The sequence below is a fragment of the Oncorhynchus mykiss genome, chromosome 24, assembly GCF_013265735.2.
Source record: "Oncorhynchus mykiss isolate Arlee chromosome 24, USDA_OmykA_1.1, whole genome shotgun sequence".
Classification (NCBI taxonomy): Eukaryota; Metazoa; Chordata; class Actinopteri; order Salmoniformes; family Salmonidae; genus Oncorhynchus; species Oncorhynchus mykiss.
Window position 1 is genome coordinate 11,008,126 of NC_048588.1, and position 25,893 is coordinate 11,034,018.

At 42.4% G+C, this 25,893-nt stretch overlaps 1 protein-coding gene and 1 long non-coding RNA gene across 3 annotated transcripts in view; one reads left to right on the plus strand and one right to left on the minus strand.

Annotated features, from left to right (window-relative positions):
* LOC110503738 (ras GTPase-activating protein 2) overlaps positions 1-19,756 on the minus strand; it is a 41,472-nt gene extending 21,716 nt beyond the window's left edge. Inside the window, exons 1-5 of one of the 2 annotated variants that reach the window (XM_021582223.2) lie at positions 19,533-19,753; positions 16,153-16,276; positions 12,169-12,272; positions 11,942-12,036; positions 8,805-8,881 (exon numbers count right to left, since the gene is read on the minus strand). In XM_021582223.2, the coding sequence (XP_021437898.2) occupies positions 8,805-8,881; positions 11,942-12,036; positions 12,169-12,272; positions 16,153-16,276; positions 19,533-19,590 (458 nt within the window). In that variant the 5' untranslated portion in view covers positions 19,591-19,753. Of the gene's footprint in view, positions 1-8,804; positions 8,882-11,941; positions 12,037-12,168; positions 12,273-16,152; positions 16,277-19,532 lie in introns of both variants that reach the window. The other variant, XM_021582224.2, reaches the window with a different exon arrangement.
* LOC110503739 lies at positions 18,806-21,138 on the plus strand. The gene is made up of 3 exons (XR_005039312.1): positions 18,806-19,013; positions 20,086-20,158; positions 20,751-21,138. It is a non-coding gene; the product is annotated as an uncharacterized LOC110503739 (long non-coding RNA).
* The last annotated feature ends 4,755 nt before the right edge of the window (positions 21,139-25,893 follow it).

Below are 25,893 nucleotides of genomic sequence, written 5' to 3' on the forward strand. Positions count from 1 at the left end.
TTCCCCAAACTGTTGCCACAAAGTTGGAAGCACAGAATGATATTGTATGCTGTAGCGTTAAGATTTCCCTTTACTGGAACTAAGGGGCCTAGCCCGGATCATGAAAGACAGCCCCAGACCATTATTCTTCCTCCACCAAACTTTACCGTTGGCACTATGCAGTCGGGCAGGTAGCGTTCTCCTTGCATTCGCCAAACCCAGATTGGTCCGTCGGACTGCCAGATGGTGAAGCGTGACTCATCACTCCAGAGAACGTGTTAAAACTGCTCCAGAGTTCAATGGCAGCGAGCTTTACACCACTTCAGCAAATGCTTGGCATTGAACATTAGGCTTGTGTGCGGCTGCTCGGCCATGGAAACCCATTTCATGAAGCTCCCGACGACCTGTTCTTGTGCTGATGTTGCTTCCAGAGGCAGTTTGGAACTCGGTTGTGAGTGTTGCTACCGAGGACAGATTTTTACACGCTTCAGCACTCAGGGGTCCTGTTCTGTGAGCTTGTGTCGCCTACCACTTTGCAGCTGAGCCGTTGTTGCTCCTAGACGTTTCCACTTCACAATAACAGCACTTACAGTTGACCATGGCAGCTCTAGCAGGGCAGAAATTTGACGAACTGACTTGTTGACAAGTTGGCATCCTATGACGGTGCCACGTTGAAAGTCACTGAGCTCTTCAGTACAGGTCAGTCCACTGCCAATGTATGGAGATTGCATGGCTGTGTGCTCAATTATATACACCTGTCAGAAACATGTGTTGCTGAAATAGCCAAATCCACTAATTTGAAGGCGAGAGGACAAGTACATTAGAGTGTCTAGTTTGAGAAACAGACACCTCACAAGTCCTCAACTGGCAGCTTCATTAAATAGTAACCGCAAAACACCAGTCTCAACATCAACAGTAAGTCCCTCTGTGTTCCTTTGCGCATCTTAATCTTTTATTTTTATTGACCAGTCTGAAATATGGCTTCTTCTTTGCAACTCTGCCATGAAGGCCAGCATCCCAGAGTCACCTCTTCACTGTTGATGTTGAGACTGGTGTTTTGCGAGTACTATTTAATTAAGCTGCCAGTTGGGGACTTGTGAGGCATCTGTTTCTCAAACTAGACACTAATGAATTTGTCCTCTTGCTCAGTTGTGCCTCACACTCTTTTTTTCTATTCTGGTTAGAGACAGTTTGCGCTGTAGTACACAGCGTTGTACAAGATCTTCAGTTTCTTGGCAACTTCTCACATGGAATAGCCTTCGTTTCTCAGAACAAGAATAGACTGAAGAGTTTCAGATGAAAGTGCATTGTTTCTGGTCATTTTGACCCTGTAACCGATCCCACAAATGCTGATGCTACTGATGCTCTAAAGTTGTATTGCTTCTTTAAAAATCAGAACAACCGTTTTCAGCTATGCTAACATAATTGCAAAAAGGGTTTTCTAATGATCAATTAGCCTTTTAAAATGATAAACTTGGATTAGCTAACATAACGTGCCATTGGAACACAGGAGTGATGGTTGCTGATAATGGGCCTCTGTACACCTATGTAGATATTCCATTAAAATCAGCCATTTCCAGCTACATTAGTCATTTACAACGTCTACACTGTATTTCGGATCAATTTGATGTTATTTTAATGGACATAAAAAAAAAAAGAAAAGGTGCTTTTCTTTCAAAAACAAGGACATTCTAAATGAACCTTTGAACGGTGGTGTAAATATTCAGACCCTCTGCTTTGAGACTAGAAATCAGTGATGTAAAGTACCTAAGTGAAAATACTACTTAAATAGTTGTTTTGGGTCTGTACTTTACCATTTATTTTTGACTACTTTGACTACACTCCTAAAGAAAATAAATGTATTTTTTACCCCTTACATTTTACCCTCACACCCAAAAGTACTCCTGACATTTTGAATACTTGCAAGGACAGAAATAGTCTAATTCACTTTTCAAGAGAACATCCCTGATCTTCCCTACGGATCTGGCAGACTCACTAAACACAAATTATTTGTTTGTGAAATTTGTCTGAGTGTTGAACTGTGCCCCTGGCTCTTAAAAGTGTTGTCTGGTTTGCTTAATAAGACATTTTAAATTATTTATACTTTTACTTTGATACTTAAGTATATTTCAAACCAAATACTTTTAGACTTTTACTCTAGTAGTATTTTACTGGATGAGTTTCACTTGAGTCATTAAAAAAAAAAAAAAAAAAATGTTTACTTTTACTCAAGTATGAAAATTGGGTACTTTTTCCACCACTGCTTGAAATTGAGCTTAGGCGCATCCTGTTGCCATTGATCATCATTGAGATGTTTCTACAACTTGTAGTCCACCTGTGGTAAATTCAATTGACTGGATATGATTTGGAAAGGCACACACCGGTCTATATAAGATCCCAGTTGACAGTGCATGTCAGAGCAAAAACCAAGCCATGAGTTCGAAGGAATTGTCCGTAGAGCTCCGAGACAGGATTGGGTCAAGGCACAAATCTGGGGAAGGGTACTATCAAATGTCTGCAGTATTGAAGGTCCCCCAAACACAGTGGCTTCCATTCTTAAATGGAAGAAGTTTGGAACCACCAAGACTCTTCCTAGAGCTGGCCGACCGGACAAACTGAGCAATCGGGGAGAAGGGCCTTGTTCAGAGAGGTGACCAAGAACCCGATGGTCACTCTGACAGAGCTCTATAGAGTTCCTCTGTGGAGATGGGAGAATCTTCCAGAAGGACAACCATCTCTGCAGCACTCCATCAATCAGGCCTTTATGGTAAAATGGCCAGGCAGAAGCCACACCACAGTAAAAATAGACAATACAGGCCACTTGGAGTTTGCCAAAAGGCACCTCAAGACTCTCAGACCATGAGAAACAAGGTTCTGGTCTGATGAAACTAAGAACTCTTTGGTCTGAATGCAAGTGTCACGTCCGGTGGAAACCTGGCACCATCCCTAGGGTGAAGCATGATGGTGGCAGCATCATACTGTGGGGATGTTTTTCAGCGGCAGGGACAAAGTAGAGAGATCCTGGATGAAAACCTGCTCCACTCAGGACCTCAGACTGGGGTGAAGGTTCACCTTCCAACAGGACAACATCCCTAAGCACACAGCCAAGACAACACAGGAGTGGCTTCGGGACAAGTCTCTGAATGTCCTTGAGTGGCCCAGCCAGAGCCCGGACTTGAACCTGATCGAACATCTCTGAAGAGACTTGAAAAATAGCTGTGCAGCAATGCTCCCCATTCAACCTGACAGAGCTTGAGAGGATCTGCAGAGAAGAATGGGAGAAACTCCCCAAATACAGGTGTGCCAAGCTTGTAGCATCATACCCAAGAAGACTCGAGGCTGTTATAGCTGCCAAATGTGCTTCAACAAAGTCCAGAGTAAAAGGTCTGAATACTTATGTAAACCTGGTCCATTTATTTTTGATATTTTTTGTAAAAATGTCTAAAAATGTGTTTCTGCTTTACCGTTATGGGGTATTGTGCGTTTTATTTATTTTTGTTACCTTTATTTATACAGGTTTTTTTCCTCATTGAGATAACATCTCTTTTCCAAGAGAGACCTGATCCTGGACCTGTGTAGATTGATGAGGGGGTAAAAAAAAAACTATTTAATTCATTTTAGAATAAGGCTGTAACCTAGCAAAATGTGGAAAGGGTCAAGGGGTCTGAATGCACTGTATATAGTGTATGTTGATGTTCTGGTGGTGCTGGAGATGTTAAGTTGTCAAGTTATTTTTAAAGTAAGGCTAGTACACTTTTACAACAAGTATCCAACTGACAAAACAAATCTCGATTGAGGGTAGCAGCAGGTCATATTTCCAGAATAAGGGCTAGGTAAACACTAGACAGGATGCAATGCAAATTAGTAGCACAGGACGCAACCAAAAGTGTGAATGAATGAACAAATGAATAACAAATTAGCCAACTGTCAGAGAAGAGACAGGCAGAAAGACAGGAAGTGTAGGCATGGTTTGTCTTGGGCATAGGGTGTCATGACAATATTCCCAAACCACTCACTCAGCCATGGGACTAATAAACAGCCATCTATGATGCTGTAAGAATGACATCGCCATAGCCCAGTCAGTGCGTGTAGCAGTGACACAGACAACAACAGTGCACAAAGTGACGCAAGTGTGTGTGCCTGTGTGTGTCCTCCCTAGGGTTATACCCTCCCTAGGGTTGCAAAGGGAGGGTATATTACTGTAAACTTTCCCCCCCCAATTCTTCAGTGAATGGACTCTACAAAGTGCTGAAAAGCATTCCACAGGGATGCTTCCCACAGTTGTGTGAAGTTGGCTGGATGTCCTTCGGGTGGTGGACCATTCTTGATACACACAGGAAACTGTTTAGCGTCAAAAACCCAGCAGCGTTGCAGTTCTTGACACAAACCCGTGCACCCTGGCACCAAATACCATACCCCGTTCAAAGCATAGGAGGTTGTTGTATCATCTTAATTGAGGAGGACGGGCTCGTGGTAATGGCTGGAGGGGAATATGTGGAATGGTATCAAATACATAAAACACAATGGTTTCCATGTGTTTGATGCCATTCCATTCTCACCGTACCAACGCTGCTGGGAAAAATGAGAATGGCGCCGAAGGAAATGGCTGCCATTTTACGATCCTGTAACCATGTGTTTTTTTGCGTTATTTGTAACTTATTTTGTACATAATGTTTCTGCCACTGTGTCTTATGACCGAAAAGCGCTTCTAGATATCAGGACAGTGATTATTCACCCCGTACTGGAGGAACACTTTTTCTTCAACGAGTCAGACGGGAAGGACTTACTTCAGATGCACAACAAGGCCCTCATCCAAGTCATTCGCAGGAGAAAGAGGTATCGAGGATGAAGGTCCGGGTGTCTTGTAAGGATCCATCGCCGAGAGGGTAATCTACCATCGGTCCTATTAGCCAACGTACAATCAATTGATAATAAAATAGACAAACTACGATCACGTATATCCTACCAACGGGAAACTGAAAACTGTAATATCTTATGTTTCACCGAGTCGTGGCTGAATGACTACATGAATAACATACAGCTGGCGGGTTTTAAGCTTTTTCGTCAGGATAGAACAGCAGCCTCTGGTAAGACAAGGGGTCGCAGTCTATGTATATTTGTAAACAACAGCTTGTGCAAAAAATCTAAGGAAGCCTTGAGGTTTTGCTCACCTGAGGTAGAGTATCTCATAATAAGCTGTAGACGACACGATCTACGTAGAGAGTTTATCTGTATTTTTCGTAGCCGTCTATATACCACCACAAACCGATGCTGGCACTAAGACCGCAATCAATGAGCTGTACACTGCCATAAGAAAAAAGGAAAACGCTCAACCAGAGGCGACGCTCCTAGTGGCCTGGGGACTTGAATGCAGGGAAACTTAAATCCGTTTTTCCAAATTTCTACCGGCATGTTAAAAATGTGCAACCAGAGGGGGAGAGGAGAGGGGGAAAAAATAATGTAAAAAAAAAAAAACCACCTTTACTCCACACACAAACACGTACAAATCTCTCCTCGCCCTCCATTTGACCATAAGCAAAAACTAAAGCAGGAAGCACCAGTGATTCGGTCAATAAGAAAGTGGTCAGATGAAGCAAAGGCTAAGCTACAGGACTGTTTTTCTAGCACAGACTGGAATATGTTCCCGGGATTCTTCCAATGGCATTGAGGAGTACACCACATCGGTCACCGACTTCATCAATTAAGTGCAATGATGACGACGTCATCCCCACAGTGACCGTACGTACATACCCCAACCAGAAGCCATGGATTACAGCCAACATCCGCACTGAGCTAAAAGGGTAGAACTTCCGCTTTCAAGGAGAGGGACTCTAACTCGGAAGCTTAAAATAATTCCCACTCTGCCCTTGGACGAACAATAAAACAGGCAAAGCGCCCATACAGGACTAAGATGGAATCCTTCTACACCGGCTCAGACGCTCTTCGGAAGCTTGGAAACTATTACAGACTACAAAAGGGAAGCACAGCCGCGAGCTTCCCAGTGACACAAGCTAAATTACTTCTATGCTCGCTTCTAGGCAAGTAACACTGAAGCATGCATGAGAGCATCAGCTGTTCCGGGAAACTGTGTAATCACGCTCTCCGAAGCCGATGTGAGTAAGACCTTTAAACAGGTCAACATTCACAAGGCCGCAGGGCCACAGGAATTACCAGGACGTGTACTCCGAACATGCGCTGACCAACTGGCAAATGTCTTCACTGACATTTTCAACCTTTCCCTCACTGAGTCTGTAATTCCAACATGCTTCAAGCAGACCACCATAGTCCCTGTGCCCAATAACATTAAAGTAACCTGCTTAAATGACTACCGACCCGTAGCACTCATGTCTGTAGCCATGAAATGCTTTGAAAGGCTGGTCATGGCTCACATTAACACTATCACAGAAACCCTAGACCCAATCAAATTTGCATACCGCCCCAACAGAGCCACATATGATGCAATCTCTATTGCACTCCACACTAACTTTCCCACATAGACAAAAGGAACACCTATGTGAGCATGCTATTCATTGAATACAGCTCAGTGTTCACCATAGTGCCCTCAAAGCTTATCACTAAGCTAAGGACCCTGGGACTAAATACCTCTGCAACTGGATCCTGGACTTCCTGATGGGCCGCCTCCAGGTGGTAAGGGTAGGAAACAACACAGCTGCCATGCTGATCCTCAACACAGGGCCCCCTGAGGGGTGCGTGCTTAATCCCCTCCTGTACTCCCTGTTCACCCATGACTGCATGGCCAGGCATGACTCCAACACCATCAAGTTTGCCGATGACAACAGTGGTAGCCCTGATCACCGACAACGATGAAACAGCCTATAGGGAGGAGGTCAGAGACATGACCGTGTGGTGCCAGGACAACAACCTCTCCCTCAACGTGATCAAGACAAAGGAGATGATTGTGGACTACAGGAAAAGGAGGACCGAGCATTCCTCCATTCTCATCGACGGGGCTGCTGTGGAGCAGGTTGAGAGCTTCAAGTTCCTTGGTGTCCACATCACCAACAAACTATCATGGTCCAAACACACGAAGACAGTCGTGAAGAGTGCATGACAAAGACTATTCCCCCTCAGGTGACTGAAAAGATTTGGTATGGGTCCCCAGATCCTCAAATAGTTCTACTGCTGCATCAGAGAGCATCCTGACCAGTTGCATCCCCGCCTGGTATGGCAACTGCTCAGCATCCGACCAGAAGGCGCTACAGAGGGTAGTGCGTACGTCCGAGTACGTCACTGGGGCCAAGCTTCCTGCCATCCAGGACCTCTATACCAGTCGGTGTCAGAGGAAGGCCCTAAAAATTATCAAAGACTCCAGCCACCCAAGTCATTGTATGTTCTCTCTGCTACCAGCAACTACCCCCAAGCCATAAGACTCCTGAACAGCTAATCAAAATGGCTACCCAAACCACTCTTTTACACTGCTGCTACTCTCGTTTTATTATCTATGCATAGTCACTTTAACGCTACCTATATGTACATATTACCCCGACTGGACCATGATAGCCCCTGCACATGGACTCTGTACCAGTACCCCCTGTATATAGCCTTGCTATTGTTATTTTACTGCTGCTGTTTAAATGTTACTATTATTTTATATTTTTTAAGTTAACCAACAATGTTTAAAAAAAAGTGTTTAGGGCTTGTAAGTAAGCATTTCACTGTAAATGTCTACAAACCACAGAAATCTCATAATTACAATTCCTAAAACATACGTGTATTATATCCTTTTAAAGCTATTCTCGTTGTTAATCCCACCAAAGTGTCCGATTTCAAATAGGCTTTTCAGCAAAAGCACTACTACAGACATCAATAAGGGATCATAGCTTTCACCTGGATTCACCTGGTCAGTCTGTCATGGAAAGAGCAGGTATTCTGAATGTTTTGTACACTCAGTGTATATTAACAGTGAATACTTAAAAATAAAAAGTTATTCATGTATAAATTGCCCAAGTCACCGTAGATTAACAGAAAATATGGCAATTACCAAAGATACTGGTAACTTTGGTAAATGAGAGTTAGCTTTGCCACCCTAATCCTCCCACAGTGACAGGGCAGGGTAGAGGGCCATTAACAGTGAAGAGGTATCGATGACACACCGTGGTTTTGAGACACCAGCGGCCACAGAGGTGGGAGCAGTGCTAGAGCAGTTTCCTGTCGAGATGCCATCACTTCCTCCTCATTAACCTGCCCGCCGCGGTTTGAATGAGTGCCGACGAGCAACAACATCATCCATTGACTAACACACACACACACACACACACACGAGATGACGATCTCTTGGAAATGCACAAACATACACGCAATGCCAAAGGAAGTGCTCAGGGACAGCACTACAGTAGGATGCACTGTCAAACTCCAACAGAGGAGACACAAGTTGTTTGTGAGAGCTGTGTGTCTGTACAGTGTGTGTATGTGTCGACTGGAGGATGTTGAAAATGAACACAGCAGAGGTGAATTCCAGAGTAGGAGAAAACAGCTGCGGTAAGGGAATGGAAGAGAGGGTAAACCATGGTTGGGTCTCTGGGCTCTGGCTCCTTAGAGCCTGTTGGTGCCTGACTAGGAGGCTTTATGGCGTTGGGTGATCTAGCCCAGACAAAGCCAGAAACAAAAGGCTGTATTGACAGCAAATAAGACTGCATAGAGAAAGTCCACATATGTTAATGTACTTGTGTTAAAGTCCTCCAATGCTTCTTGAGGTAGTAGGTGCCCCTAACCACAGATCTAGGATCAGATTATATTATCCCCCCCATCCTAACCTTACCCACTAGGGAGAAGAAAACAATCTGACCCTGGATCAGTATACTCACCGGACCAGTAGCTGCTGGCACATGGAGCCGTTCTCTATGATCAGTTCATTCAGACGCATCTCCAGGTGGACCTTTCCCTAGGAGGAGAGACGTCACAATATCAGAGCATACTGAAAGTCAGGATTTTGTCAGTGTTTCTCTTATCAACATTGGTGATAAATGCCAGATCCTATGCAAATGAGTACTGTATGAAAACAAAAAGGAAAAAAAGTTGAGTAGGTGTGTCCCATTCCTTCATTCACTCTCAGAGGGAGAGGTACAGGTAGAGCACAGTATTTTGAAGTCAAAGTTACCAAATGAGTAAAATTAATCTATTATATGAACCTATTCACAAGACATTCTAAATAAGCCATGGCTGCTGTAACAAGGGGTACTACAAAAGAGAGGCCTGGTTCAAAGGTGTCCTCTCTGAACATACGTTTATAATTGACTTTTAGAGGTTAGGTTACATTCATAGTGCAGCCTACTCTATGAATGAGTTAAACATTCATTCTAAAGTGGTGGATATGAGTAAGGTCTTTGGCTGACTCCTAACCTCCCGTCTTTCTCTATGGTGGCTTCAGGTTAGCAGTGGTTGTGTGTGCATCAGGGTGTGTGATAAGCCACAGCTTGCTGTCATGTGAACCAACGCTCAGTCTTTATCAGGTCGGATGTGGTGAAGGCTGCTGCCTCGCCTTCGGAAGTGTCAGAAAGAGGCAGAAAGAACAAAAACAAACAAAAAAATACCAGCGAGCACTCACTCTCCCCTCCGCAGTACATTACGAGTTGAGCTCAGATAGTGATTGTTGTCGCTTACGTGGTCACTAATGGAAGATAAGCCTTGGCCAACATGGTGAGAATTACCCTTGCATGCCTGCTGGGCTGAGCTAATGTCACCAGGGTCATGTTTATCAGACACCAAAGAAGGAACTGTAACAGGGAAGAACTACCTTGACTAAGAACTACCTGGACAAAGGGTTTTTTTGACACATGCCCTAATGAAAGCAACCGAAATCACTGCCACCCACCTTCAAAACATGTCTTGGCCTGTATTGTACTGTAATATCAGGTCCACGTACAAGTAGCCACTTGGCTCAGATCTAGGAACAGATTACCCTCCCCAAGCCCTAAACTTAAGCATTAGGCCAGGAAACACAGAAACGGGCAACTTCTAAAAGGGCAACTTCAACATACTCCAATCTGTACCAACAACCGCACAGGAGATACCACCTCTAACCCACTCCTGCTCTTCTCACCGACTGCCAACTGCACTCAGTTGCTACATCAATTTCAACCCCTTTCTCAGAGAGAGAGAGAGAGAGAGAGAGAGAGAGCACAAGCGCACGCACACTGCAGTCCATCACTGATGTAACAAGACTTAGAACACCTACTTCGGAGTGAGTCACTGTAGCAAACACTCCTCATGATAGCCTAGACTAGGGCCACTCCGCTACATTTGTTTTCACATATGACAACTTTGTACAACGTGACAGTGGCAGGAGGTAACAACCTTGGGATTCTGCAGAGAGAGAGAGAGAAAGACCAGTTAGAGAGAGAGAGAGTAGAGAGAGAGAGCTAAAGAGAAAAGTAAAGAAAGGGGTAGAGAGCAAATGAGAGAGAGCGAAAGAATGAGAGACAGGGGAGAGCGTGGGAGGATACACTTCCTTAGACACTGTAAAAGGAGCCCTTTGAACGGCGGGTTTGCAACAGTAAATAAAAAAAATTAAATGCTGTGCGTTGTGAAATACCTAGAGAAGACGAGCACCGTGTTTACAGCGAGAAAAGCGAGACTGGAACCAGAAACATTAGGGTCTACCCGTGTCCATCTCCCCCACACATCTCTCTGAATGGGGAGCTTGTAAGCAGCATAGTTCATTTCAAATCAAATATGGCTGCTCTCTTTGTAGAGGATTTAGCCTTGCTAATATTGTCCTCGTCTGGTGTTGCCCAACTGACACTACGCCCACAGACACACACACAGCCAACTCGGCTCAGTGTCCTTCCGTTCTTCCTGGACTCAAGCTGTGTCTCTTGTTGGGGAGGCAGCCCTGGTCATCCTTCAGAGTGAGTTACTGTAGAAAAACACTCCTCAGAATAGCCCAGACTAGGGCACCCGCTAGACATGAAATGCTACAACTGGAGTGAAATAGGGTTACATGGAACTGTCCTACACAGCCTACAGTGATTGGGTAACATGTCTGCTGGCTTAGGTCTGTTCAGGATGCTGTGGCATTAGGACACAGGGTTATTTCAGCCAGTTCTCCGACAGATTTCAGTGTCCTAAAATCTTCTCATCACTCAAGAACAAAAAAAAACAAACACTCACCGCCAGGTTAATGACACCATTATGTAACCGTAGCTTTTCAGCCAGGGCAGACGATTAAAGAGAGCATCAAATCAAGTCAATTTGAGTGTAAGACCAGCAAATGGATACACCTCGGAGAGCGGAAGTAAGACCAGCAAATGGATACATCTTGGAGAGCAGAAGTCCTATTTTTTTTCCCCCCCCCCACTTTGAGCCAGAAGTCCTGACATCAGAATTTTTTTTTCTCAATTTTCTAAAAAGTGCATTCTCTCCTCATCACTAATCTGAAAGAAATGACTAGGTGAAAGCCAACCAATGAGCTTCCACCATATTGTTTTCTCCAGTCATGTCTTTTGTAATCAGTGCAGATGAAGGGAAGGAGATGATGTGAGAACTGATTTATAAATGAATTGGGCTAGAGCCTCAGTGAATCAGCCCGGTTACCAAGCCTCTCAGCCCAGTTACCAAGCCTCTCAGCCCAGTTACCAAGCCTCTCAGCCCAGTTACCAAGCCTCTCAGCCCAGTTACCAAGCCTCTCAGCCCAGTTACCAAGCCTCTCAGCCCAGTTACCAAGCCTCTCAGCCCAGTTACCAAGCCTCTCAGCCCAGTTACCAAGCCTCTCAGCATAGAGAGAATACAACAACAGGATGTGAGGAGGTGGTGTCTGCTGCAGACAGTTGGACCAAGCCAAATGTCTGACTGGTGACTAACTACAATCAATAGCATTGGACACCCCTATGGCGGCTGAATGATCGCATACAAGAAGTAGCACAATGACTAGAAGATGAGCTTTTCTCCCCAAACCAACTGGGTACATATAAAGATGTCTGAACACTGTCTGACTGACACCCACCTGGACTTCAGAGTTAGGGTCCACGGGCTGCAGGCCAAACCAGTGCTCCTTCCCACTGAATTTACACAGTTCCTCCTTCCGGATGGACACTTTCCCTGAAAACACACATGGACAGACAGAAGTCAACATACTTGGAAATCATCCAGCTGAAAGCATAGGGTAGCTGTGTGTGTGTGTGTGTGTGTGTGTGTGTGTGTGTGTATGAGTGTGTGTCAGTTCCTACTCACCGACAGGCAGGTCCCTTTGAAAAACACCCTTGGCGAATACGTAGAAGGACAAACACTGAAATGGTCGTGGGATCTCAAAGTAGAAGTCCTCGCCGTAGAAAGGGCTGAAAAACAACCACACAGGAAGTAGTTTTAGTGAAGAGCAAAACGCCATCTTTAGGCTACGTTCAGAGAACAGGCTGACCTCTGCGGAAAGGGAACATTTACTGAAAACTTTGTTGGCTTTTGATTGGAAAAGGTTTATGACTGATTAGCCTGATCCTAGAACTGTTTTTGGAGTTTTGCCAAACAACTTGTGACAAGGAGCTGGCAAGACAAACAGATCTGGGACCAGGCTACTTTTTGAAGGGACAGACGAAAACACACCGATGACAACACAAACCAAGGCCTTATGCATAGACCGCCCACCATCAGCAATCATTAAACAGGTGCTAAATATAGCCTAGCGCTGTGATGGCCAGGTCTCCTAGGACTGACTGACCAGCATACAAGTGGCTTGGAAGAGCAGGCCGAGAGGGAGAGGGTGCCAAGCAGCTGTACCATCCAGCTCTGACCGGGGTCATTTGTGTTCAGTAAAAGGCATGGGCCGACAGGAGAGAATGTTTTGAAAAGGAGCTGTTGCAACCTAACCTTGTCCAATTAGATTAAATTTTTTAGATTGGGTCTCGCTATCAGTCCTGAGCCCAATCTCAACTGCTTAAATCTATTCTCTCCTCCCCATCAATTTCACAGATGGGAAAAGAGTTGCTAGGTGAAAACAATATGGTGGAAGTGCATCACTAGGCTGGCTTCACCTGGTCAGTTCTTTCAGATACGTACAACGAAGGAGGCGAGGACAGATGTTTTAAGACAATTGAGCAAGAGCCCTGAGCCTAACAGACAGTTACATACTTGCCACATATATTTTCCAAGACAATACATTTATGGTAATGTACCATAACAGCATAGTTACTAGCCTGTTACATGGTTATTATGCGGCATTGTTACCTTGGTATGAGGCCTATTTTATGTAAAGAGAAGCCAGAATGGCTGTTAACTGCACCATTATGCAGCCTTCTCAAAACAGTACAAGCTAAGCAGGTTTAAGCGTGGCTAGTAGGTGTATGACAGACTAGTATGAAAACAGGACAACTGACAGACATTTGTTCCATTATCTTAATAAAGTCAAACAGTGCTAATAACATTATGATATGTTCATAAAAGCAGTGTTCAAGTAAGGCTACCCTCTATGCAGTATTGCATGGTTGGTGAAATGTTTTGCCTGTCATTTCCACAGTGAGGGTTTGGCAACACTTCCAGGCTGCAGACACCCACGCATCCTCCAGTTTGTGCACATAATCACATGGAATTACGCACTTGTAGCCTCCACACACTGGCTCACACACATACACAGTACCTCCTCTTTCGATCACACACACACTCTCCTCTTTCGATCTCCCGTTCCCTCCCTCTCAAACAGAACACGGGTGTAAGCATTAGTCCAAACAGTTGGGTTTTTCAAAGAAAACGAGTTTCTATTGGACAAATTCAGGTAGGTAGGTCCCTCCCAATTTCGCTGAGTTCAATTCCATTTAAGAAACATTTTGCAACAGAATCGGCATAATGGATAAACCCTAGATTCAACAGAACACATCCTAACCTTAAAGAAAAATTAAACTCAAAATATTTTGGTATTTACTTCATTAGTTCACTTTTGATACAGTCCCAAATGTTTTGCTTTTCAGCAATCAAGATATAGAAGTTCCAAAATGCAGAAAGTGTCATAGTATCATTGTACAGTGCCTCTTTCTGTATTTTGAAAAGTTTTCTATAGTTTGAGTGGTATTTTCCTTTAACATCCCCATAAATATAGAGTAATGTGGTACCGGTATAGCCACTACACTACAATTGTTTTCACATGACAACTTTGTGCAACATGACAGTGCAGGAGGAAACATCCTTGGGATTCTGCAGAGAGAGAGATTCTACAAGTCTTAAAGCCATATGAAAGGCCATGCATCGAGAGAGAGAGAGAGAGAGAGAGAGCGTGGGAGGATACACTTCCTTAGACACAGTAAAAGGAGCCCTTTGAACGGCGGGTTCGCAACAGTAGAGGAAAAAAAAAAAAGCTATCCGTTGTGAAATACCTAGAGAAGACGAGCACCGTGTATTTACAGTGAGATGAACGAGGTTCTACCCGTGTCCATCTCCCCCACACATCTCTCTGAATGGGGAGCTTGTAAGCAGCATAGTTCATTTCAAATCAAATATGGCTGCTCTCTTCGTAGACGACTTAGCCTTGCTAATATTGTCCTCGTCTGGAGTTGCCCAACTGACACTACGCCCACACAAACAAGTCAGTCCTTCTGTTCTTCCTGGACTCGAGCTGTGTCTCTAGTTGGGGAGGCAGTCCTGGTCATCTCCAGGTTACAATAAAACATATAAGCTAAAGTGTTAAGTTTTCAATGGTGTTACATGATTGTGAAAAACATTTCAACATTAGGAGAGATGGTAAGGAAAGGATACTGTTATTGGCCTGCATGATGACACAAAATGATCAATGCAAAAAGATCTGGGCCCTGCAGGAAGAGGATGTTACACATCAAATGATATCACCTCATGCCAGCAACCATGACAGTAGTGCAACATAGGCTAACATGACAAGAGCAACATCTTCACTGCCCTGTTCTTGCAGGGTGTGCTGGAAAGTATTCAGACCCTTTGACTTTTTCCACATTTTGTTACATTACAGCCTTATTCTAAAATTGATTCAATTAATTGTTTTCCTCATCAATCTACACACAGTACCCCATAATGACAAAACAAAAACAGGTTTTTAGAAATATTTGCAAATGTATTAACATGTAAAAAACAGAAATACCTTATTTAAATAAGTATTCAGACCATTTGCTATGAGACTCAAAATTGAGCTCGGTGTACCCTGTTTTCATTGATCATCATCATTGAGATGTTTCTACAACTTGATTGGAGTCAACCTGTGGTAAATTCAATTGATTGGACATGATTTGGTAAGGCACACACATACACCAGTCTATATAAGATCCCAGTTGACAGTGCATGTCAGAGCAAAAACCAAGCAATGAGGTCGAAGGAATTGTTCGTAGAGCTCCGAGAAAGGATTATGTCGAGGCACAGATCTGGAAAAGGGTACCAAAACATTTCTGGGGCATTGAAGGTCCAAGAACAAAGTGGCCTCCATCATTCTTAAATGGCAGAAGTTTGGGACCACCAAGGCTCTTCCTTGAGCTGGCTGCCTGTCCAAACAGAGCAATCGAGGGAGAAGGGCCTTGGTCAGGGAGGTGACCAAAAGCCCGATGGTCACTCTGACAGAGCTCCAGAGGTCCTCTGTGGAGATGGGAGAACCTTCCAGAACAACAACCATCTCTGCAGCACTTCACCAATCAAGCCTTTATGGTAGAGTGGCCAAGCAGAAGCCACTCCTCAGTAAAAGTCACATGAGAGCCCGCTTGGAGTCTGCCAAAAAGCACCTAAAGGACTCTCAGACCATGACAAACAACATTCTCTGGTCTGATGAAACCAAGATTGAACTCTTTGGCCTGAATGCCAAGCGTCACATCTGGAGGAAACCTGGCCATCATGCTGTGGGGATGTTTTTCAGAGGCAGGGACTGGGAGACTAGTCAGGATCAAAGGAAAGATGAATGGAGCAAAGTACAGAGAGATTCTTGATGAAAACCTGCTCCAGAGCACTCAGGACCTCAGACTGGGGTGAAGGTTCACCTTCCAACAGGACAACGTCCCTAAGCACACAGCCAAGACAACGCACGAGTGGCTTCGGGACAAGTCTCTGATGATGGAGGGAGATTGTGGCCCAGTTGGTAGAGCATTGCCATAGCAACGCCAGGGTTGTGGGTTTGATCCCTGGGCGACCCATACGTAAAATGTATGCACATGGCTGTGTTACTTTGGATAAAAGAATCTGCTAAATGGCATAGGCTATATAATACTACTAAATGGTTGTTACCTGAGGCTCTTGTCAAACACCTTGGTCCGGAACACCTCCTCCTGGTCCAGGCTGATGGTGCAGAAGGTGCAGAGGTCCCGCTGTCGGTTGGGCCCTGAACAGGGACCCAGGTTCTTGCCTTCACCTGCAGGATATGGAGGAGAGGGTCAGAGAGGCAGGTGGGGCTAATGTGGAAAACAGACTTATGACACCTTGGCAATTATGTCTATTTCTATCGACCTGCTGTTAATATGGTTGAGAATACTAAATGTGAACATTTAAAATCAGCGCTGTTCAATTCCGGTCCTGGAAGGCCTAAACACTTCTGGAGTCTGTTTTTCTACCTGGTAGTTCATTGCACTCACCTGGTGTTCCAGGTCTGAAATAGTACTTTATTAGGAGAGGATGAAAACCAGAAGTGGTTTTTATGTCTCTCCAGGACTGACATTGAACAGCCCTGATTTAAATAATAAAAAACACCCTAATGTTTCAACTGAAGTGTGTTCAGTTAGGACTTCTTTGAAGATGTATTTTTTGATTTCGACAAGTTCATGATGTGGCATGTAGAGGCCTAGTAATTGAATTTATGTATTCAGCCTGGATAAATGAGGATATGGAACTCAGGACTCCCTGAGTGGACTAAAATGGATTGTGTGAGTGACAGTAAGCCTGGCTGGGGTGGCAAGGTGTGGGGCGCACAGGGTGGATGTGGCCTAAATTGAGAGTTGAGCATCACGTAAGATGTGGTCAAAGACACAGCACATCAACTTCCTCCCAGCATGCTCCTGGCTCTGACAGTGGAGTGCTGATTCACAGATGTGAAACACCTCAGAAATCTCCAGCCAGGTAAACTGCTTGCACCTGAATCAACAGCACAGCAGCAAATGCCCTCTAAAATGGATATACTACAGCACCATAAGGACTGCACACTACAAATAACAGAGCTCTGGGTCTACATCTGCTCTATAGAGCGCTACCAGGTTCCTGTTTGCATGAATTTACAATAAACACTGCACTTTCATTCAATTCCAAAAAGACTATGACATACAGTAATAAATAGTTTCACACATGACTAAATCAAAACAATATTAGCATGTCTCTCACAACTTTCACTGAGTCCAATGTGTGAAGCTGTAAACCACAAGATTATTCCGTGTGAAGTGGTTGACAGCAGTCTAAATTGGTCCGAGAGGTCGGGAGGGATATATAAGGGTGAGCAGACTTTAATGGGGAAAAGCCAGAGTCAGGGATCAGGCTCTTTAACAGGCTATTAATATGTCTAATCCCAGAAAAGGGCTGTGAAAACCTACAGCAGAGCCCTGAGCTACCACTAAGCCCCGGTGAGCCCGACATGCAGGGGAGTTCAAGCCCTCGCTAACCTCCTCAACGCCATCCTCACAAAAAAACAAAAAAGTACTGGTCGCCGTGGAAATGGAGGCAAGAGGTCAAAGAGCAAACGCCACACTACTACAAACTTCTCTGTTTGTACTGAATAGACTACAACTTCCATTGACACTTTTTAGTTTAAGACATAAACAGAAACCCCAAGAGGAAGAAGAAAGGTTTCGTAAGATGGCAAACAGTTTCTTACCAAGGGTAGTTCCTCAATTTTTTAAATCTTGCTTCCTGGGTGCTCATCAATGCATGGTAGTGAAACTTTCATTTGTTTTGCAGCCGTTGTCTGTGCACACGCGAGTGCATAATGCGTTCATTTACTTTGCTTATATGCACACCTATGATGACTTTGTGCTGGTGTGCATGTCAATGTGTGTGCTCGTTTGTACATGCATGATAGCATCTGCAGAAGTGAGCATCAGAGCCAGAGAGAGGGGGAGGGGGAGTAGTGGTACTGGTACAGTAGTCTATAACCAAGGGCTTCTCATGATACAGGTACTACGATTAGTCCTTTTTAAATTGTCCAAGTGAAAAAACTGATAAAATGAGGAGTCACATCTATCAGACCATTGAGATAACCTCATATGTTTGCAAAATTCATACTTTACTAGACTTCCTGAAATCAAGACAGGTTTATGTACGCAATGCTAATTATGTTGTTCTCATTTTGCAGTAGATGGACAGTGTGAATGGTCTTGTTCTCTCTCACAGCCACCCTTACAAAGCTGACAGTATTGTATGTGTGCCAGTAACATTCCATCAAAAGATCCTGTTGCGGTACTGTGCTCATTCAAAACTAACAAACTGCCTGCATATAAAAGCCAGGTGCGTGTTTAGGAACTCAAGCAAATTCTTTTCAAATGGTCTTTGAAAAAGTTACTTAAATATCTGCCTATAGGCTAGCTGTTAATCACAGATGCAAGTCATGAAATGACATCCTTTACAGAGGATAATGATGGATGACCATTTGGAATTGTGTTTAGGACCTCAAGAAGTCTCTTAATTGCAACAAAAATGCATGCATCCGACATTCATGTAAAACAAGTAATTTCAGTAATCCATCTGTCTTTATGATTGACTTTTTGCACAGAACTCAACGAAATTACTAAGGAACTTTTATTAATTCCATTGAAATTAATGTTATTTTCCTGCTAAAAGAATAATGGACAAGGATATTTGTGACCAAATATATCCTGAAAATGTTTAAGTTCCACTCGAAGTAATTTCTTAAAATTCTGGGTAAATTCATGTTTTTTTTCTTAGAAATATGAAAGCAACATAAACCAGCAATTAGCTAGTTAGCTAACCCTGCTGGAGAATAGTATGGTTTAAAATTCTAAAATTATTTATCAAGTGATGACTAATCTGGAATAGTGTAATTTCGAAACTAGTTAGCTATTTCAACACAATTAACTTCAGCAGCTAACCAACACACGGAGACAACTTCCTGCCACGAGCGTTTCGCAAAATGAGAACAGAGACGCGAGGTAACTAACGTCAACTAGCTATGAATTACACATTCTGATTCGATAGCTATCTAGGTAGGATACAAAACATGGAAACAAGTTATCTGTATAGGGAGTGGCACAGTTTCACTGAAAGCACTTTACGTTTGCTAGTAATATAGACAGCTAGCTTAGCTACTTAGCTAATACTTATCTAGCCAGTTGATGTGTTTTGATGCGTGTATATGGAGAGCTAGCCACTGACTATACTAGCTAGCCCGTCTTTGCCTATGCTTTTGTCAGGAGCTGGCCTAGCTCTATTAAGGGTGACGTCGGATGAGGAACTGATTAAAATAAATAGCTACATTGCGACAGTGTTTTCTGCAAATATAAAACACGTTTGATAGAGGCCCGGGCAACATTCATTCACAACAATGTCTCATATCTTCATGAAGTGCCTGTGTTGATTGTACCGCGCCCCTTTTTTCCTCACGTCGTTCACTTTGTAAGCCCCCCTCAATTGAAGAATGCTGATACAATAAAGACATTGTTCGCACTTACATATCTTTCCCCGCAGGCTTTGTAAAATCCGAATTCTCGTGTCGTCTTCTTCCGCCATGGTCCGACTTGACTGTGTATATGTCGCTACAGTAGTACATTCAACGCTTAGCTATCATATCCGTTTATGAATGCAAGCGAAGGGCCAACCTACTGCAGCGTCACTACGAGCGCTATTGGCCGTATGCTGACATTAGACGAGACTGGAGAGACTTGTGTGAATATTCTTCACTGCACAGGCTCTCACAGTTGGTAAAACAAACGGAAGCTCTGTGCAGGATTTACAAAAAATATATAAAAGATGAGAGGATGCTCCTCTTTCTCTCCTGTCTCTGGTGCTAATATTTTGGTACCTGACCTTCAGACAGACAGCTTGCACAGACTATTTTAATTTCTATGCTTGCACTAGGAGCATTTCCTGATATTTTGGTATTTTAAAGTTTCAAATTTTCAGGCCTGCTGCTGATATAGTTTTGTATAGTTTTTTTTCTTCTTTTTTCTCAGTAATACAGGGAACTGGCTATGTTCACTTCTCTCATCTCTTTCTTATTTCAAGGTAGCCACAGTTTGGATGGTGGATTGCTTATCCAAGACTATTCAGGACATTCACAGGGACAGAGGGAATACAGGTATGCACATCTGCCTGTCCAAGGCAAGCATAAATGAAGGTGCCTTGTGCCTGTCTATCCGGGTGCCAATCTTCTTTACACCACAGGAACAGCACCCTAGACCCAACCTTATACTAACTTTAGAAAACCATAGCCTCAGCCTTATCTTCACCCATTTTTTAAAACTGTAACCCATGTCCTTATAACCCCTAACCTTAGCCCCAGTCCATCTTGACCTCAAAACCGAACCCTTGTGCCCACTTTATTGCAAGCCCATTTGAAAACCTTAATCCTAACCCTGACCTTATTTCGATATGAGTGATTCCTCATGTAATTTGAACAAAAATACCATGATTTGAGGGATTTTCACGAAATGTAAAATCCATAGAAGCGTCCTTTTGGAGGGAGGATTGTTGACATATATTTGACATTTGTATCTCTCTTAGAAGTAAAGTCCCCTGTTTAGAGGACCTCTGTGGTTCTGGTACTGGTTCCAACACACATTTTCGCTTATAAGTCGATCTGTGGACACGGTATATTGAAAATGCTTGTATTGAGCGATAGCCCTGGTTTCCACAGACACAGTAGTATATTTTGTCTGCCTGTGTAACAGGATGTTAAATCTGAATCAACTTGAAGCTGGGATGTCCCTTCTACCATTTAATTCGCTCTCCCGACTGTCCATCAACTCCTGGCTGAACCCTACATCAGATCCACTGACAAAGTGCACACCTGCAATCCTTACATCATAACGCAGCAGAAGAGAGGGGTTTCATCACAATAGCACATTCAAAGATCGATTTATAGCGATTAATCTAAAATAATTCATAGATTTTAAACAAGTCTATTTCTGTTTGTCATAGATGGACAAATGTAATATGATATTAATAGAGCTCTGTTTGACGTTCACAGCGCTGGGGGCAAATGTTTTGATCAAGACTGACCCTTAGAAAATATGCACATTCTCTAACCATAGAGATATGTATTTTACAGTTATAAGGAAGGTGACATATATTATAGTAAGTGATTTTATCATTTGATTATAAAGCACATGTCATTTCAAGCTTTATTCATACAGTTTTGTTGAATAGGAAATATACGTAAAATAAAATATTTCATATCTTCCTCATAATTGTACTGTGTACTTGCACTTGTGTCCTCAAATGTGACTACACCTGAGCAATTTATTAAAAAAATTACCAGAAAGGTGAGATTTGAACCTTTCTTGGATTATGACATATTACTAGTTATTATTTATGGTCCTCTTATGATTAATAATTACTTTCGGGCATTACTTAGATTACATGTAGTTACTGTACATTTAAGAGGCTATTAGAGCGACTGAATGCACCGATTTCGCATGTGTTAATCTCTTGCTCATTAAGGAAAATTAGATTTCAGTCTTTTTTGGAGGTGTGGTTCGATGTGGTAGTTGCTGATGTTTGTCCCCCATGAGACCATAGCCACAAAACCAGTATCACTTCCTCAAAATAGTCCGAATGAATCTAAGATAACTCGAGAAGTCTGTAATTTATTCTAAAGTTTTTGTCTGGGAGGTTTTAATCGTGCAATTTTACACCTAGCTAAGGTGTTTGGTGCTGTATTTATCAAGTAAAAAAATGTGCAACGTGTTGTCTTAATGTAAACAATGTCCGATCCGTGGTCCTGCTGGGAAGTCTCTCACTGTCTGTGAGTTTTGCGGTAGGATTGGATAGAGTGCAATCCCGGCAAATGTGTATCCTGTGTTAGTGGGCAAGTGAGCATTGTCGAAATCAAAACCCTACGCTTAATTAAGTCATGACAAACTTACTTACAAGACTGACTTTATTACCAAAATTATCCTATTTACACCTTGCAGTCAATTTTGACACTACAATACATTTTTTGGACTAATGTTGATGCCACAGGCCTGTTTTCTATCAGAGAAGTTGTCTATTGTCTTCAGTTGTACTTCAAAGCATAATTGAGAAATAATTAAAGTTGGAACATTTGTGACATTTTGGCCTTACCCAGGCCTCCTTTAAGGCTCCATAATGTTTCATCTGTAGGTGCTACAAAGTAAAAAATTGTAATTTGAAACTTTACCGCTTGCTCTGTAATATTAGTATTTTGATTTCAATAATAATTGTTTTATATTACAGAGCAAGCGGTTTCATATGACAGCAATTTCTGCTTTGTAGCACCCACATATTAAACATTATGGAGTCTTAAAGGAGGCCTGGGTAAATGTCACATTCCAGGTTCAATGAATTATTTCTCAATTATGCTTTAAGATACAAATGTCAAGTATGTCAACAATCCTTCCACCAAAGGAACCTTATATAGACAACATTTTGTGTAAATCCCTCAAATCTGATCATCTTTTTGTTCTAGTTTTGTGAGGAATCACCCATATGGATGTTTTATCTGTGACCACTTACCTCATTGAAGGAAGTAGATTAGATGACCAGATGCTTGTCAGGAGAGGAGACCAGTGTGATTCAATTTGCCGTTTCTATAAACCAGAGAAGTTTTAATGTGTAAACCTAACCTGCTTTGCATTTGGTTATAGTTATACATGTGTTCCTTATGGGTATCAGCCATGATGACTATGCTTTGAATTGTCAAATGTGTTATTCATCAATAACTATTTAGACTGTGTAGCTAGTTGTAAATAGTCAAACTCTCATGGCCTGTGACTCACAGCCACCTCAATGGTTTATCTTCATTAACACAGTCAACTTACTAATTGAAGGAGCAGAGAGTAGTCGTTAAGGTTTATCCAGAAGCTGGTAGCATTGAGTAACAAGGGGGTTGTGGAGGATTAAGGAAAGTACCGTAGTACCTAATAAACCTGTTACCAGATCAGAGCCAGTCCCAACTCCAGGGGCATGGAGAGAGGGGAACATCTGGATATTGTGTCATGTGGGCCAGACTCTAAAATGTTGAGGGATGATGGGAAAGGAATTAACTTCTCAGATTGGCTGACCCCAAGGCCACCAAGTGACTGTCCAACAGAGCACCAGAGTAAACAGACAGTCAGATTTACTAAGCATTTGCACTTTTGCAAAGTCTACACACTCTTAATTTACCAAAGGAAATACAACTGAGAAGTAAAGAGAGAGGTAAGAGGTAAAACATTTAACACAAAGGTAAAAAGAAGCATTCAGTAAAGAAAACGGTAAAAATATTTTATGGCTTAGATTTGTTTTTATTTCTAATTGCCTTATGAAAGTAAGAGCTGCAAACTCTGCATCAGTGCAAGGACTTACCAATTATGGCCTCCTGTTATGGAGCCAGATAGCTGCCAAAAGGTTGAATGTATGTATAATTAAGATCGTAAGAAAATCCATACGTAAATTGTTAGGATCAAAAGAAAAGCCATGTGTGAAACATGAAACTTAACCCTTAAATTAGATCTGTAAATGTACAAATTCTGCTACGACTATGAATTAACATTTATACGTTCAATTCTTACCTTAAGTCTCCCTTTACTCGGTTACAGATATTTTTTATACGTACAAACTTTTGTCATGAATGTGGCATCTGCAAAGGACATGAACCGAACGTAGCTAGTTGAAGTTAGTTAGTCAATCAAGCAACTCTAGCCCAGATGTAGAGTTGCTTTGCAGCATCCGGTTTCATTTCCAAAATAAAAGTCTAAAGCTTGTTTAGAACGGCATTCGATAACGACGTTATACCAGTAGATGGCGTAGTATAGGCTTGGGCCTTCAGCAAATGACTTGTGTGAGAATGATACCATAAAGACACAGAAGAGCCTTGTCTAGAATAACCACCCGAGCTGCAAAATAGAAAGTAAATATGATTTGGGCTAAGCCTATTCCGCTATCTAAATATGCCATGCTGTGTTATTTAATGGCCTTATAATTGCATAATACATGTTTATAGCCACGTGGAGCTACTGTGGTGATCATTTAACCTAATGAATCACACTTTTTCCACTATTTGGGAGCACAGACTGTAGGCCTTATGCGAATTCCACTCTATGTAGGCTTGTTATAGCCATTTGCGTTGCACAGTCCCATCACGCAGAGGCTATATCCATATCAATAAATGAGACAAAACAAAATATTGATTAAGTCTTCGCTATAACCTGTCCTGAGCGAAATAGCCAAGGCGTGCCAAATAGCCCATTCTTATTCCCAGATCTGTTTTCCCTATCAGCCACTGCATGTGCTTCTTCAACTATTTTGTTTAACATTTATTTAGAGGCCTGTGAGTTAGGGTCTCTTCTTAAAGGGAGGCCTATAATTAAAAACAGTTATAAAATTCATTATTCCACAAGACACCAGTACCTAAAATTACAGCCTAAATTGCAATGCCTTTAAGTTGAAGGCCTATTTAAAAAAATATATATATATTAAGCATTGAATTATTAAAGTGATAGGCTAAAGAACTTTTGGAGAATTATGTTCATTTTGAATACACACATGGATTTCAATAAACAAATGGATAAGACTGTTTTATTTTCTTTGATTTAGTTCCTATTGGAACTCAGACAAATGACTGAATGGATGACATACTGACTGAATTAAGGACGACTTAAATGTTCAAATATGTTGGAATTTAACATATGCTCTGGCTACTAGGCAAATAGGCCTATATTAGGGTATAATGACTATGGCTTCACGCCTCCACAAGGGCATCTCCTGAGATTGAGGGGTGCTTTTCTGAAGGTGCATGATGCTGTGGTGCTGCATGGAGATCAATGGCGATCAACTGGGCAGCAGTGTTATGGAGGGAAAAGCCTATAAGGAGACTATCTATCTAAGACCACTGCAACAGAGTTATTGTAAAGTGTGGGAATAAGCTTATGCCAGACTCCGCCTACGTTTAACCTCTCCCTTGTTCATTTCAAAGTCCATATGTCAAAGACCAAATTCATATAAATCATGTCAAATTATAAACCCTTCCTACAGAATATGCTTTGGCAAGATTGAGTGATGAAATACATTTCACAACACCACTCCAGTGATCATAATTAATTAATAGACTCACCAAACAGCTATTATTCTGTGTTTCATTACTCCTGGTATATACTACTGGTTATGATTGCAGATGGAGCCCAGAGAATTGCATGGTGCAATATTGTATTAGTCATATGTTGATAAGGTGTATGCATGGGGACGTCCACGTCACCCAGAGATATGCCCATGCTGTAGAGATACACCTAGCGGACTGAAACTTCACTGTTGTAGGCGTAATACAGCTAGTGCTATCTAGACTTGCGCTGGCAAACAGATCCATTACATTAGCTACCTAAATGTGAACTCAACTGAGGAGTAATAGAGAATGGAGACTTTTAACTTGAAAACGTGCAGGATACCTCTTTCCTGTTTCCCCGACTTACGTTTTTTTTTTATACTGTGTTATACTTGTTTGTGTAGCACTTCTTACAATCCGTTGGGTGTAAAATAACATTTTGTTGGTGAGATGAAACTTCCAAAACTCTGAAAGATATTATTGTATGTCAGAATTACAACACAAGATTTGTTGAAGCCTAAAATGTTAGTCCATAATTAACATGGTATTTGTATGTTCACAGATGAAATTTCACAGCTTGGCTTTTCTTACGATCCGAACGATTTACGTCTGGATTTTTGTCACGATACGTACATTCAACCTTTTGGTAGCTATCTGGCTCCATATCCTGTGTACTTATTTAATCCAACAACAGGAGGGTGTGTGTGTGCCATGCAATAATTAGTCCTCTTAATTCCAGAATGTAGCATAACAGCTCTTCTTGGCAATTCCAG